General features: G+C 44.8%; 1 protein-coding gene across 5 annotated transcripts in view; it reads right to left on the bottom strand.

The window, feature by feature from the left end:
* Nucleotides 1–15,759, bottom strand: part of FAM219A (family with sequence similarity 219 member A) — a 99,746-nt gene that overhangs the window by 37,867 nt on the left and 46,120 nt on the right. For 3 of the 5 annotated variants that reach the window (XM_054184576.1, XM_054184577.1, XM_054184578.1), the window contains exon 2: nt 6,673–6,772. In XM_054184576.1, coding sequence (XP_054040551.1) covers nt 6,673–6,772 — 100 coding nt within the window. Of the gene's footprint in view, nt 1–6,672; nt 6,773–13,469; nt 13,602–15,759 lie in introns of those variants that run through there. The other 2 variants (XM_054184574.1, XM_054184575.1) reach the window with 1 other exon arrangement.

Genomic DNA, 15,759 nt, shown 5'->3' with positions numbered 1-15,759 from the left:
TCCTGTTTACCCGAGCCTGTGTCAGCTACAGCGCCTCATGCACCTCTTCCTTTCTGCCTTCCTACTTCTCCTCTAACTAATCCACAATAAAATGCCTGTCACAACTGTTTTCCTGCTCTCATCTTTGCTGCTGGGTCTGCAGACAGCTCTACTGCCCTTAATGTGACGCAGCTGTTCACTCTCCCATTCCCTCCAGAAAGAGCCTGGAGATATCCTACAGGAAGGATGCTACAATAAATCTGTGTACGCAATTTCTCTTATAAATGGGAAGAGTAATAACACATGAAATAATGTTTAAATAAATTCCTCCCAAGCCGCAGGAGACCTCTGAGTGGTAGGCTGCACTTCTATCTTCATGAAGAAAATCAATAGCAGTGCTATATTGCCACTGCGCTCTGGCTTCCACATTACTCACCCCCCCATACAAAGTACAGACTGTGTTCAAGGAAATGGGTGCTCCCAGGGGAGGAAAATGGCTTTGTGCACTTAAGGTAATGATGTCACTTGAGGTCGCCACGCAAACAGTTATGGATATGGAAGTCTGCAGTTTTGTCAATAGAGCTGGAACCTGGGGACCTAGCTTAAGAGTTACAGCTTTTTTATAAAATGTTCCCTAATTTACCTACAGAGCTTCTTCCCAGAAGGAACAGCTGCTGTACCTAATTAGCATTAATCGCCTTGTTAAAGAACAGCAACTGGGAATAGTACAGTACTTGAGGTACTGACAAAAGGATACACTAATGGCATTGATTTGTCCAGTCTACTACAACCTCCCCTTATTATTCTGTTTTCTGTATGGAAAGCTTAGAAGTTGCAAGTTGTGAAGCAGACTGGGAAGAGACGACGACACGGGAAAGGAGCCATGGATGAGGGCAGGTACCAAGCAATTCAGCCTACGCGAGATGCTTGCTGCCTGCTCTTTTTGGGACTGCATCTCCCAGCCCCAGTTTTTCATCTTGACCTGCAGCAAGAGCAAGAGCAGCCCTGGATGGGGATGTCTGAGCAAGGCATCATTTTGAACTGCACTGGGGTGGGATGCTCTGCTGTGCGCTTTGTGGGTCTTCCATGGAGATGCTTTAAAACAAGCTCTGAACCCACATCCAACCCTGGGACAGGGGTTTAAATAACTACACCAACTGAAAGATCTGTCTCAGGAGCCACATGGGGAGAAAAAGGCAGTCTGTCTTTTACCGGGATTAGAGACCATCTATAAAATTTCAACCAGAAATGCACCAATTTCGTTATGTTGAACTCTGAGGGCTTTGTAGTTCTCAGCTCATTGACTGATATTCCCGGTACTGCTCCTCCCTGATCATACTGCAATTCGATATCTGCCATGAATGCACAGCAGTGGGCTGGAAGGCAGGAGCTAACACCACAGATGTGTCATCAGCCTCTGTCCCCAACTGGATTATCTCCTCTGTTCACTTCAGTCTCCACCAAGATGGGACCCAGTCATAAATCAGATCCTCAATTTCGTCCAAGTCAGGCACACCAGGGAACAACATGCTCTGTTTCCCTACGATGAGGTTTCTGTTGCTGTTTTACCTCTACCAGAGTTCCTTGCTCTAAGCGAACATCATTCCGGTTACTTGCTTGTGGTTTTTGAGAATCTTGTTTGTTAACAAGCAAGAATTAATTCAATAGCACATGTAAAATAATTCAGTACTTGGTAGTGGGTGCACCTAATTGGTGTCTCCATGCAGAATCCTCATCCTTTTCCTTTGTGGAAGACAGAGATAGGAACTCCTCCGCTGCCACCAAGGAAAATCTTAGGTTGTTTATTCATGCTAAGATGGAGAGGTGGGACTGATACAGGAAGAAGCAGGAGCAGACAATAACCTTTGGTGGTCTCATCTGAGATGTCTCCTTGGAAGACGACCACCATGGTTATTTGTCAGAGAATGACTTTTTCTACCAAGACTTCCTTCACCTCTCCCTCAGCCATCTGCTTGGCTCAGGCTCCTCAGTCCCTGCTATGGTTGGTCACTTGCTCTCATCTCCTTCTTGTTATACAGAAGGCCAAAAAGCCAGGCTGGGGTGACTCAAAAGGCTTTTACGCTCACCCTACCAATAGGTCCAGGCTCCTGGCGAGCAGGATTTCCTTCCCAGCAGTAGCTGGGCTGTGGCTGACCTGCTCTAAGAGCAATCTGTGCTGTGTCTCCTAGGGAAAAAAAGCAACATGCTGCAATGCAGCTGGCAGGAGGAAAGTCTTAGTATCCTATCCTATTAATTAATGAAACAGCTCTGCTCTGTTAGTGTTACAGCAGCTGCCTGCCTCTTGAGGCAAGGAAAGTTTCTGGTTAGGGTGGTGGATTATATACTTGAGCTACAGCAGCTTACACCAAAGGCAAGTTCATGACGCTTGCTTCTCCTTACGGTGCTGACTAGTGCCAGCCACTGTGCTTTTTGGTATTAAGATAAATACCAGCATGAGATCTAAGCTGGGAGGGCAACCAAACAGTAGTCAGTAAAGCAGGAAAATTACCTGCTACATTTAGCAATTCAGGTCTTTTTTTTTATAAGAAGCTTTGCAACGAAAATCTAAAACAAAAACCATAAACACTTTGAAGCCTGCATCAACATGAACTTGGCTTCCTCTTGGCCATATGGCAGAAGACCTCATCTGCATGTAGCTGACTCAATCTTAAGGTGGGACCCAGTTTGCCTACCTCAGACACTCATTTTTCACATACTTTTAGGCACCCCACTGAGCAATCTTCCAAAAACAGTGCCTTATTCTCTACCTAGTCCAAGGAGCGGAGGTGCTTACATCTAAGGCAACAGGTATCTCGGAGGGATGAAGGCTGCTACGAGTGTCTCTGTCTGTCTGCCTGTCTCCTATATACTCATCTGCAGACGGGGATGCATAAGATTTACTTCCAAGTCCCCGGTGAGGTAGATGTGCTGATGAAGATGCCACTGCCGCAGTCCCTCATTGCCGCTGTAGCTTGTTCTGCAGCACACCAACCAATTGCCACGTTGCTCATTCTGTTTTAACACAAACTGTAGTGTCACTGACTGCTAGGCAGGACAGACAGACTGTCTGGATGGGGATTTCAGCGCGGGGAAGGGAAATTAAAAATGCAAAATAGAAAAACAGATGGCATAAGCTTCATTAAAATAATATCTTGTCTCCTGGGGATCCCGTGAGGATCTGTTGCCTTCCAGTGGATACGGAGCCCCTGAGATTTACACTTGGGGATTATTCTATTCCTCCCTCTCTCCTTATCACAACTCTCTTCTGTTTTCAAAAGGCTTGTGGCATGTGCTCCATCTGGATATGCTGCCTAATAAGGATGTGCTGGAGACATCTCTTAAGCACTAATGTACACCCCTCCCCCCAGTGCTGTGGGGAGCCTCCTTATCACGTGATTGGAAAGAAAGAAAGAAAGAAGCATGGCTGAGCCCTGCACTTCCTGAAAGGAAGACAAAGTGGAAGTGTTAGAAAAGCAAGAAATACATAATTAATATGGATATAATATCAATAAGGGTTTAAGATGATGAACTACATGAACTGGGAGATGCTATTTCCCCTTGGTTTGAGGTTCTCCTCTTTTTGACGTAGCTCCAGCAGCAAGCTAAATGTTTTACTGTTCCACTTATAAACCAGGTGTAACCTTTAGGAAGTCACTAGAAATATAAGCTACCTGGAAAGTTTTTCTTTTATCTAAATGACCCCTCCCCAAGGAAACACGTGGCCAAATGTGTTTATTCAGAGGCAGAGAAACAACCAAGGAAAAGACCGTTCAAGCAGCAGGATAAATCTGTGTTCAGTGTGTGAAGCATAGCACACTCTTTCTGTCACAATTCAATCACTGCAGCCTCTGGAAGCAGAAGTTATATTCATGCTGGGTTGGTATTTAATTGAGCTTACTTGAACCAAGCTTCCAGCAAGCACATATGACAGATTTACATATGAATCTTCACAGAGTGAAAAAGTGACATTTATCAACCTTCCATCAGACCATTTGACATTTGAACAATTGATTCTGATTTAACAGTGAAAAATGCCACTCTCCATATGGAAAACTTGCAATGGGATTAAAATCCTAGTCGCTACCATCCCAAACAATGGTGTCTGCCAGTAAAGCTATTGAACATTTATGTACTACCTTAACTTTGTCTAGTCTTAAAGAGATTAAAAACCCAATCCAAATCCTAACAAGTTTAATGCAGAAGAGAAAAAAAAGTCTAGTTGGCGGAACAAGGGCCAGAGCTGGGAGACGCGAGCTATTAAACTCTTTGAAAATTGTAAAGGCTGGGCAGATTTTAAGAATAACAGGAGTGGGAGCTGATGTGGACTGAAGGCATGTTACACTGGCTACAGGCAATACCGGTAGTCTCCTTTTGCCACAGGCAACCTAGAGCTGATCTGGGGATGGCTAAGAGTAGACAGTCAATCCAAATGCCACAAAGTATGTGTTCACCTAATTAAAGAGGCACGTTGTTTCCACAGGCAGAGAGAGGTGTTTGAGCAGACTCCTTGCTGGAGACAAGGCAGGAAGATGCTTGTCAGCTTTGCAAGACAATTCCTCTTAAGCAGGTAGGTTTCACCCACTATTACCTTCATAAGCTCACTGTGGTCAGCACCGAGTATTCACTGGGCAGGAGCACTAGCTGGAAAGGATGTCCTGGCAATGGCATACCTCTACCTACTGCAAAAACTGTTCAGACTCTTCCATTACCTCCCTTTGCCTCTGTACCGATGGATAGCAGCATTCAGCAGGGCCTAATGAAATAACATTTTCCCTGTGTGGGAAAGCAGAAGTTCTGGCAGAAAGTCTAATCATTCTGTTGTATCTGGTCCTTGTAAAAAAGCTGGTAAGCTTTGCAGAAGTGTGACTATGGTGAATTTTCATGTATTAGTCTATTTTAATAGTTACCTTGTGATCAACTAATGCTTCCTCAGTCATCTCTAGTTGGTAAATTCCAGTTTATAGCAAACTATGTTTCTCCTGTCATATTTTTCCCATTTCTGTTATTCCATTTTTCTTGTTTTTTCCCTATGGTACTTCTGAGTCTTTGTTGTACTGACGTCTTCCAAATACGCTATGACTAAATTTTCTCTGCCCACTCCTGCTTTTTGTGTCAAAGTCATTAATGAACATATAAATGAAATGATTGTTGGAGAACTCCATTAGCAATGTCCTTTCTTCCAATACTTTCTCCTTCAACACTACCTGACGTGTTTTGAGTTCCTGGGTTTCTCAATCTACTGGCTTTGCTTAAGCACGTAGTTTATAAAACTGAGGTTTGTTACAGATCTACTTCAAATTATCTTTTCATTTAATTTGCATAAACTTGTTATCTCTGAATCCGAATTTATTTCCTATGACCAGATCTCCTATTATGTCCTCATGACTTACCAAAGCCAAGTCTAAACCAGCATAATTTCCTGTCACGTTAGCGAATCTCTGCAGGATATTTTTATTACCTAGAAATGCAAGAATATCTCAGACCTACCAATAATAGTATCAGTTGCTCTCCAACCTGACTCCTGATGTTAAATTGTCCAAAACAACTACTGCACTAGTAATTATCTCTCTAATAACATTACAGAACTCTCTTGGCAGTGAAAAAGGATCCTGGTGGCATATGGCATGCTGGCAATGATAATCTTTTACCAAACTGTGAGCTGTGCTGTCACTAACACACACTGCTGCTCCCTGCGTTTTCCTGAAAAGCAGACACTGGTTTGGGAGTATTCATGACTGCGACTACAGGACAGATCTACTGTCCCGATGCACCTGCTCATATCCTGTATCAGCAGCTCAAGGTCCTCCATGTTGCTGCATAATCCTGCTGTGTTTGCATATCCTACTTCCAGTCTTCTCCTTCCTAGTCACCCTTTCAGCAAGATCTCGCCTATTCAACTACTTTCTTTTCCTTTGCCGCCTATGGGTCTACTCTGTGACATTCCTTTCTGCGCTGCTATGACCAGATTTGTCTGATTATTCAATTTAGCACATACGCAGGCAAAGCCCTGGGACTTCACAAGCGCTCCCCACTCTTTCCTCTGAACAAAAAGAACAAAAGTTCTTTTGACTTGTCCTTCATCAGGTTCTTGAGGCTGTGTGGCACAACAGTGGCTTAAGTTTTGAAGGCAGGACAGCCATGTGTGGATTGCTGTCCTCTTGTAAGCAGTGTATTGTACTAACTGGATGATTCTGCTTCCAGAATTTAAAGAATATTGCCCAGAAATAGCACAAGTATTTGTATGTGAACCTTTACAGACCTACATGCCCTCCATCTCACAGTAACACAGCTTTACCTTTTCCTGGTAGTGGCCCAAGTCTCTGATCCTTTCTCTTTTGTTTGCAATTATTGTGTCTTCTTTTCACAGTCCCTCTATATTATCTTCACTCTTTATCTGGCCAAGCCTTGATCTTTTATCTTAGCTTGATAAAAATCTGTAGGTTTAAAAAGCTACGCCTTCCTTTCAAGGCATAGCTTGCTTCCTCTACCACAGCCCAAGATATGGGGTCTTACGTGCTTGTAGGTCAGTTCCCTCAGCAGTGGAATCACAATGATAAAACTGCTCTGCGAGTCGTTTGAGCCGGGTGGTATGCTCAGCTGCGAGCATTGGAACCTGCATGTGAGCCCACGAGCACCTCACCATACTTCAGACCTGGGATTCAGCCTTTTCGCTCTCCGTCAGCAAAGACTCACCTAATTTCACTTGAAGTGGGGACGGCTTATAGTTCATGGCTACAGTCTCTCCCTCTCTCGTATCGCAATCTCTGTCCGAAATAGATGCAGCTGTTGGATCCTGTTAAGAAAGAAAAGAAAACAAAACAGAATGGTTTAGCTAAAAATTATGCAGTCTCCGCTTTAACTGGCTGTTAGACGAGTCCATTCCCACCCGCATTCAGAGAGAGGAGAGAATACGTCAGTGTTTTGAACGGCTGAAACCCAGGGGCAAACCACAGAACTTTGGAAGCACGTTTAGTATGCTAAAAGCACCTCTGGAAACGCCAGATTTCAACATCAGACTTATATGATGGATGATTCTGGGAATATAATGTGGAGGGTGGGTCACCAGTTCAAATTCAGCCTAGGCTGGCAGTAGTCCCAAACCATTTTCATGTGATGACTCTTTGGGGTGTCGTATGAAATGCATTTACAGCTTCAGCCGCGTTCCGAGTGGACCAGTCAACCTCATGATTAAAACTAAGAAGCTCATGACCACCTGTGCGGAAGGACAGCTCAGAAAGAGCAAGGACTGAATGAGTAGGAGAATTCAATCGCTGGCTCCTCTTGGGAGTGGGATGAAGAAGTCTGCATGTCCCATGCTGGACCTATTTTGTGGCTAACCGGAAAGATTTAATTTCAGTATCTGTCAGCACAGCACCTTTCGCTGTCACTGAAATCCCCCCCAAAACCAAAGCTCCCCAAACACAGAGTCCACTCTATCATGCCTACCTGCAGACAACCTAATCCAGGTAGTGTTGTACTTTATAGTACAGCACATCAAAGGATTCAGAGAGGGAAAAAACACCAATTCAGGCAGTTCTACCACTGCTAAAAATATGTAAAGTCTTTTCACAAACCTGCTGGAACTATCTCTACTTATCACCATCGTGAAAATTAAAATCAGTTTTCAAACATGTTCACTTCTTCCCACCTAGAAGCTAGAAACTAAACTGAACATGCGCATATATATATACATATACGTGCATGTAAATTTGGATTTATAACAGGTAGAGCTGCACACCGAAAATAAACACCCAATATTAGGTCCAATATCTGAAGAAACCATCACTTTTTAAGAAACGAAACAAAATATCAGAAACTAAAAACTAGAAAATACCATTCCAAACTGGTGAATTGCTACTGTCCGTTTCTCATTTTCTGGAGTTTGCATTTTGTACACAGTTCCTTATAAAAATGCAACACATCATTTCGCACTGAGACCTGTATGCAAGGCAGAGTCACTGTGTTTCAAAGCAAGGTACCATCGCTCTTTGCTCTCAGTAAAAAAATCACTCGGTGAGCCACTGTCCCCTCCTCCCCAGTGCCTGCCTTCTTTCTGCAGTGCACATTAGCTCTTTTTAATACACTGTGCTTGTGAGATAAAATGTGATTCTTGAATTAGGCTCTCTCTTCATAGAAACCAGCCAAATAACATATGTAGGGTTATAATGTTTCATCAAAATTCTGCTCCTTTGCACTACCCAGTAGACTCTGACAGTACTTAAAATGGATGGTGCTTACGAGACTTTGCATTCAACAACATTAAATAGATAATGCTGAACCATATGCAATTTCTTTATTCTAATGCAGTCACTGCTGCACTTTTCCTCTAATGCAGCAGTTTAATGACTGGTTAAAAAAAAAGGTTAGAGCAGGTTGCAAACAAGCAAGCCAGTCTCCAGGAGAACACAGGCATAAATGATGAATCACATATATTTTAGGTTAAAATCCTACTTTAATAACCACAGTAAATGACAAAATACAGCAGCTGAATAGCAAAAATACAGCAGCTGAAATTAAATGAAGCTAAAAGTGAAGTGTTACATGGAAGAAAAACAATTCCAACTTTACAAATTAAAATGATGAGCTGTAGCTAGCTACTGTTGCTCAAGGAAGAGATCTCAGATGACAGGCTCCATCAAATGACCACCTAGACAAACCAGGACTCTTCAGCCATGGAGAGACAATGGATGGGGGCTCTGGGAGAGTCCTGAGTGGGGTGAGAAGGTGAATAGGGATTAACTATCTCTTATTTTCTATAAGCATGGGGTATCAAGTGGCAGTTAAACATGCAGCAGCTGGAAACAAACTCTATACAGCAGATGATGTGCTGCTGTGGATGCTAAAACAGGCTCAGGAAAGGGTGAGAAAAATGCGTGGAAGGAATATCCATCAAATCCAAAAGCAGTGCTTCTGTCTCAGGCTGCACCCAGGCACAGATTGCTGGAGGAGGGGAACCTGGGAGGCATCATTGCGGGCTCACCCTATCCCTGACCTCTTGGGGACACAACACAGGGGTAGGTGAGACCTTTAATCTCACTTGAAATAGACATCCTTATTTTCTGTGTCAGAACCTATTCTGTGATCGCAACCGAAGACCGGTTCTCGTGGTATCCTTGTAACATGGGATTTGTCTCCAACACACCTTGTTGAAGGGCCTAGACCAGAATCCAGGCTGTAGGAATGGATATTCATGGGAATGGCCAGATCATACAAAGGGCATTGCTGTCTCCCAGACATGCTAGAACCTCTCCAAGAGGGATGTGTAAGGTGGTAAGTGGTATCACCTGAGTCCAGGCTTCCTGGATGAGAATCTTTTCTTTGGATGAGAATCTTTTCTCTGGCAGTCTGGGAAAAGCCAGGATACACATGGTTTTAAGGAGCATGACTCCAAGAGCTGGATGCTTCCTAGTGCTACTGAACACAAACAAGTCCTTGGACCCCCATGCAGAAAGACACGGGAGTAGGCTTATTATGGTAAAGGATGTGGTGCAATGGCGACATACTGCCTCCTGTGCTGGTGTGTCCAGCATAGAGGCACGTGAGCTCACAGACAGAAGTTCACATGGCAGAGAAAGGGCCCGGCCACCTGGACCAGCTCAGGCTCACATTGTTAAAATTATGCTTAAACTCTTTAAATCAAAACCAGCCCTTACTTTTCTTGGAAGCTGACGTCCTGACAGTAGCTTTTCCTTGTGGGTAACCTGCCAGTGACATTAGACATCCATTTGCATGAACAGAGGGAGGGGAAAAATGTTCTGAGGTGCCTTTGAGGATTCCGATTCTGGTTCTGTACTAGAGGACTCAGCTGGAGCAATCTCAAAGCTGGGTTCTACACCAAATAAATGGAAAAGTCTTCCTAGACCTCCAAAGAAAACAAAGACAATTTTCAAAGAGTGATTCATTCCATCCTGTCTTAGATGCTCATCTTAAAAGGAGATGAATCCATCCCTGGAGATGTGTCTCCCTCCCCCGACTGGCTATAGAGGAGGCCTGGCAACTGGTGGAGACTGCACCCCTGCCTCTGACACTGGAGGTGAGAATGATGAAGGACACAGCAGCAGAGTCCATAACAATGCCAGCCCATACCAGGAATTCATCTCCAAGGTTTGGAATGACAATTTTCCGCCCCAGCAGCATGGCATCTCTACAGCAGAACTTCAGGGGAACATCTTATGGCTGCACAGCAGACCCATGAATTGCACACAGGGACCACCAAGCACCAGCAGAGTCTGGACGACCACTGCTGCATGCACAGGCCTGGTCCGCTCCTTCCAGAGAGTAAAATGGATCCAAAAGGACACCGAGCTGAGCCAGAGACCGCATCCCTAGTGCCAGAGGGTATCTATTCCTGGCCTAGGAGTACCAAAGCACTGTCGTATTTCCCATCCATTCCTCCATATACACTCTGCAGGAACGCACCGGACTCCATAGTAACAACCCCGTTTGGGAGAACGACAGCATTCCCATGGCAGCTCGGCTGGAGCTGCCTCTTTGCACGAACACACTTTGCTTCCGTGCATACTGAATGGGTGCATTTCTCTCTCTGCAGCTCACCCACCCAGAGAAACATTTACGTGACTAATTAGCCTTTAGCTTGTGAATGCCTACTAGCACACTGAGACTCACCGTGGGCTTTTGCTATTGGAATTCACTTGGAGATTTTGCCCCTTTTTGCAAGCCTCCCTAAACCGATGCATTCAGCTCTGACCCCAACGTCAAAATCTCAGCTCCCTGGTGTGACCGGTCCCTGGCCAGATGACGTGATTTCTCTCTGCTCGCTGAGGGGAACACAACACTCCCAATCAAAAGGCAAGTGCTGAGATGTGGCTGCAGCGGTTCTAAACAGCTACGGGAATTTAACACATTTAAGGGCTTTTTTTTTCCCTGAGGCCTCCTTATGTCTTCATTCCTAAGGAAAAAATACATTCAATCAGGCCATTGCATGAATGTTTGGCTGGGGCCAGAGTTTAATCAAAGTTTTCTCCCCACATGCTCACAGCTTAATTGGGCATGCACAATCACAGCATTCAAATGGTGGGGCGGTTCCTTACTAGTTTGTTTTTTTTTTTTTCCTACAGGCTCAACACAATGGACCTTGAAAACTGCCCTCCTGCTAAGTGCAGCCACGTCCTACAATGTGTACCATGTGCCATTTATGAACATCAGGAATTAGTTCCAGTGAACCTTCATGGACCAGGAGTGCTGTGAATCCTCAGTATGCAGGAGCACAGACTGAAGCTGAATCCACTTTAAACTGAAATCAGGGGCTTAAGAAAGGTGGCATGCAGAGCAGGGTTTTTATTCTCTCTCTTTTTTTAAATCCCCCCTTTCCTTTCTGCAGTACTTGGCAAGAAACACAACATCTGCCGTAATGCACTAGGTCAATAGCCTTTTCACTCTTAACATCTACCTCACCCAGTAACCCACACCGACTATGGGGGGGAAATGGCCCCAAACAGCCAGCAAACCTCGCAGTTACACCCTGAGCAATGGAGCTGGGTGCAGCGCCTTGGAAAATGCAGCTTCTTTTGCTTTCCTTCACAGCCACGACTTCTGACATCTTGCAAGCCTAACAAGCCTCTGCTTTCCACCCTGCAAATCCTCTGGGACTCCAGTGCGTGTGGAAGGGAACGGGCACACGTGGCTTCTGTGGCCTTCAGCTGCCCCTTAAAAACATTGCTGGAAACTGCAATGTCTCTCTCTGCCCACCCTTCCCAATCCTAAAAACCAGTCCTTTTTGCAGCCTTAAGAAAATGTTCTCCACTGTGCTGTCTGCGGGAAATTCTATGATCATTAATGCAGCTCTAGTTTTTTGATTAGAGCAGAAGGACCCTTACCCTCTAATCTCAAGGAAAGACCCAATATACAGGGCTTCACCCACCACTTCACGGTTCAGAGGCTTTGGTCTGATCATCATCAGCCAAATCACTATGAGCTGGCTGCCGAGGAGTATCATCCAGCTACCTTTGTCTCTCTCCTGTACCAGCTGATGATGTCCTGGCTGTCTTCTGTCCAACTTCAAGATGCTGGAGGTCTCGGTACCGACACTGGTGTGACAACCTAAGAGCGAGTGCTCGCAGCTCAGCAGGCTCCTGCTTTCTGAAGCTGCCCATGTGGATCACACACTGCAAACAAATGCTAACAAGAAAGGACGAGCCTAAGCGTTTTGCTTCTTTTCCACATCAAACATTGAGTCTGGAAAATTTAATATATGTTCTGAGTGAGCAAAAAAAGCCAGTGAGAAATGACAGGTACCCCAAACACAGGAGGTACATTCGGGTCACCGAGAAGTTTCTGTCATTCCCATGTTGTCATCCCAAACTCTCAGGCTAGAACATTGCTCCTGCTAATAAATATTTATGCCTTCAGCCTCTCTGCCCTGGGAACAGAAAATCCTGTGCTGTTTGCAGATCCGCTCTGCCTCAAGCTCTACCGCACCAGGTCATCCTGAGAAACGCAGCTGTAGGCAGCAGGCTTCTGGGGAGGGGACTCTGACGCGCATGGGTCGGTGTGTAAAAGCACCATATCATAGTGTGTGGGACAACAGACCTCTGCAGCCTCCAGGTACCACTACAATATAGACGCAACATATCCATGAACACAAAGTGCTTAAAAAAACCCACCGGGAACAAAACCACTGGCAGCCAAGACGTACACAGTCTGTCTATGTGAGAAATGTCACAAAAGGAGAGGCTTAAAGGCTGTGAGATTTATAGCAGATCAAGATGAATCCACCATAGAGATGAACAATGGTCAGAAACAGCATGTTCAGCAAGAGAAAGGAATGCGTCACGGGGGATGTATGGCAGGAATGGAACCTGCAAACCTCACAAAAGACTCTCTCATGCTCTCCTCCACATCCCTCAGGCTTCGGCTTAAACATACAGTTTCGGAGTCCATTATTTCAAGGAAGATGTAATCCCCTCAGCAATTCTACAGATAAAACCTAGAAGCTACAACCATCCAGGAACACTGGAAAAATGGGGTTGTTCAGAGAAAAAAGGTGAAGACTAAGGAGGGATACAATAGCTGTCTTCAGATACCAAAAGGGCTGTCACAGAGAAAAAGGGAGTAATTTTTTTTTCATCTTTCTGATCACCAGAATAAGAAACGATTACCTTAAATTGCAGCAGTGTTGTAAGGAAATATCAGAGAAAACTGCAGAGGTAAGGCTAAGGAGCTGTGCATTTGCCTGATAAAGTTGTGGAATTGCTGTTCTAAGCCCAAGTTAGAAACCGATTTGTCGCACAGAAAGTCAAGAGCTGATCCGCCTTTGGGGCAGCCTGGTCTGGATTTGGTGCAAGCTAAGATCCCTGATCTTTTAGGTCCTTTGCCCCCAACTGTCTTAGGAGGAGAGGAGCCTGCTTCTAAGGCAGAACACCAGGTTATCCCGGGAGCAAGAGGTTCTCCAAACCCACTGCCAAGGACCATGGCTGGCCTTCACCTTCTCTCTGTGAGCTGAAGAAACCCATCATTTTTCTAAGTCTTACATGTTGAAGGAACTGCAGAATCACATGGTGACCAGAGCAGAAGGCTCTCAGGAAGATGTGGTTGACGCTTTTCATCAACATGTGCGTGCTGCTGAATCCAGAGCACTAACTGCTCATCTCAGCATCACCACCCTGTAACAAAGTGAAAATAGATGGCATTTTGGTGACACAGCAACTGATGCACTGAAATACATCCTGATAGCTACTGACTCAGTTTCAACAAAGCAATAAACAACAACTGTTTATTGACTTTCCACTAGTGCTGCCAATACACCAGTTACAACACTGCTGTTTTTCTTTTCTGAGCAACTGCTGAACGGATCTTATTTAACAGCAACAAATTAGGCCCGCAATACCCACTACAAGATCCAGATTTTGAACCTAATTCACTTATAATTGTAAGAAAAACTGGTATCTGAAGCCATTTTTTTCACCAACTGAAAATCCAGCAGTGTTGATACTGCTGCATGAATAAAACTTCAAAATGTATTAATTAAATTGAACCAGAGCGTCACCAAAACAACTTTTTATTGTGTACACCTGCCGCCAGAGGAGCTCAGCTCACTGGCAGGAGTTCAGCTCTCGGCTTCATCTCAAATGTGGGCAGAAAAGAAGTGCCCGTCTGCCCAGTGTGTGCCCCTGGGCTTGGGCGAAATGCTCCCTTGGAGCCCCGGCCACGGAGAGTCTGCCCCACTGCCGCACACAAGCTGAACAAAATGCAGCAAACTGCAAGGCGTAAGCTGTGGCGAGGGAACAAGAGGTTTCAGAGTTCTGTTTTCCTAATCAAAAATGACATTTGCAGCACAGGGAAGAAAGTATCTTTTTTTAGATGACGATGTATGACTAATACTGGGAGTCTACGGTAACAGAGGAAGCACCAATGCAGTAAGTAGACCAAATACTTTGGGAAAGCAACTGAGGGCAAGGAAGAAAAATGGGAGTAATTACATGATTGCTGTTAGATTTGCCTCCAAGAAACCAGCAGCACAAGCAGCCCCCGGTCCTTCCCTTTCAATCATGATAGAGTATATTTAACACCGTATTTCCCTCCAGGCTCTTCTCACGCACATAAGCTATCACTATTACCACATGCATTTATAGGTTTGGTATCTTGTGCTAACTCTACACGGCTTAAATTGGATCATTAACATTGCAAATTAGAGAAACGCCACACTGCGGTCCCCACTGCCTGCAGCACTTGCGAAGTGGCTGGCATGCAATAATTATTTAAAAATGGCTATTAACTGAGGTATGTTCTCAGGATGCTTCAATGCCAAAACATTTCCTTCCCCACAAAGGTTATATACATGAGGATATTACACCTTTCCTTCTGTACTCTGATCATACAGCCACAACTCTGAGGTGCAACATGAGACATGGGAGTACTTAAGGCAATAAAGCATCACGTATTCCCTTGGTGGCTATTATAACAGTCAGTTTGACAACTGGCATCTCACAAACCCCCAAACAACTTCACAACTGCTCTTTAAACTTGCACTCATGAGGGACGATACCCTCAAAATGATTAAAAATGGAGGAACGTCTCAGAGCCAAGGTCGTGGTGTGTTCGGAGGATGGAGGCAGGAACAGAAGCCCAGGCTCTTGGCTACACGCTGTAGCTGAATCCTATAGAAAATTGCAGTGCTGTGCACAGCCCTAGTGTTGCCCAAAAAGGACCACAGCAGGATCTTGTAGTGACTGCATTCATGCTCATTGGTTAGTGTTTAGAGCTTCTTCCAAAGGTGTGTCCCATTTTTACTCCTTCAAGGTTTTAAAGGAGCACCACCAAGAGGAAAAGTCTATTTTCAAAGAGAGAATTGAGTTTTCCACCTGAAATGAAGACAACCAGAGACTCTCACTCATGGCGGACAGGAACCTTACTTCCCACGGACAACCCCAACACCTGGAGAAACTGCCTGAGAAAGTGCAGGACAAGTGGTGCCATCACTGCTGAAATGCCACGGTTGTGGGCACATTCCGATCCTCTCTGCGCGCAACTAGGCTCTTCCAGCTGTACATGAGAGATGAGATCAAAGTTTGCCTGAAGGAAACATTAAAAACGTTGGCTGGTTCTGGCAGATACTGCAGAAATTATATATTCTGACAAAAATGTCCTGGCACAACACAAATGACAGTAGGAGAGTCCTGTTCCAGTGATGTAAGTTCCCTCCAATGCCCTGGAGATCGGATAATCGTGGCCATGGACTGGATCCAGTGTGGCAAAAATGATGTTACTAAGCTTCCAGACCCTCTGGCTATAAGAACAATAGCAGGAAAAGCTGGGACGGCG

The sequence above is a fragment of the Rissa tridactyla genome, chromosome Z, assembly GCF_028500815.1.
Source record: "Rissa tridactyla isolate bRisTri1 chromosome Z, bRisTri1.patW.cur.20221130, whole genome shotgun sequence".
Taxonomy (NCBI): domain Eukaryota; kingdom Metazoa; phylum Chordata; class Aves; order Charadriiformes; family Laridae; genus Rissa; species Rissa tridactyla.
The sequence above is the reverse complement of the archived record's forward strand: the minus strand, read 5'-3'. Positions and strand labels throughout refer to the sequence as shown.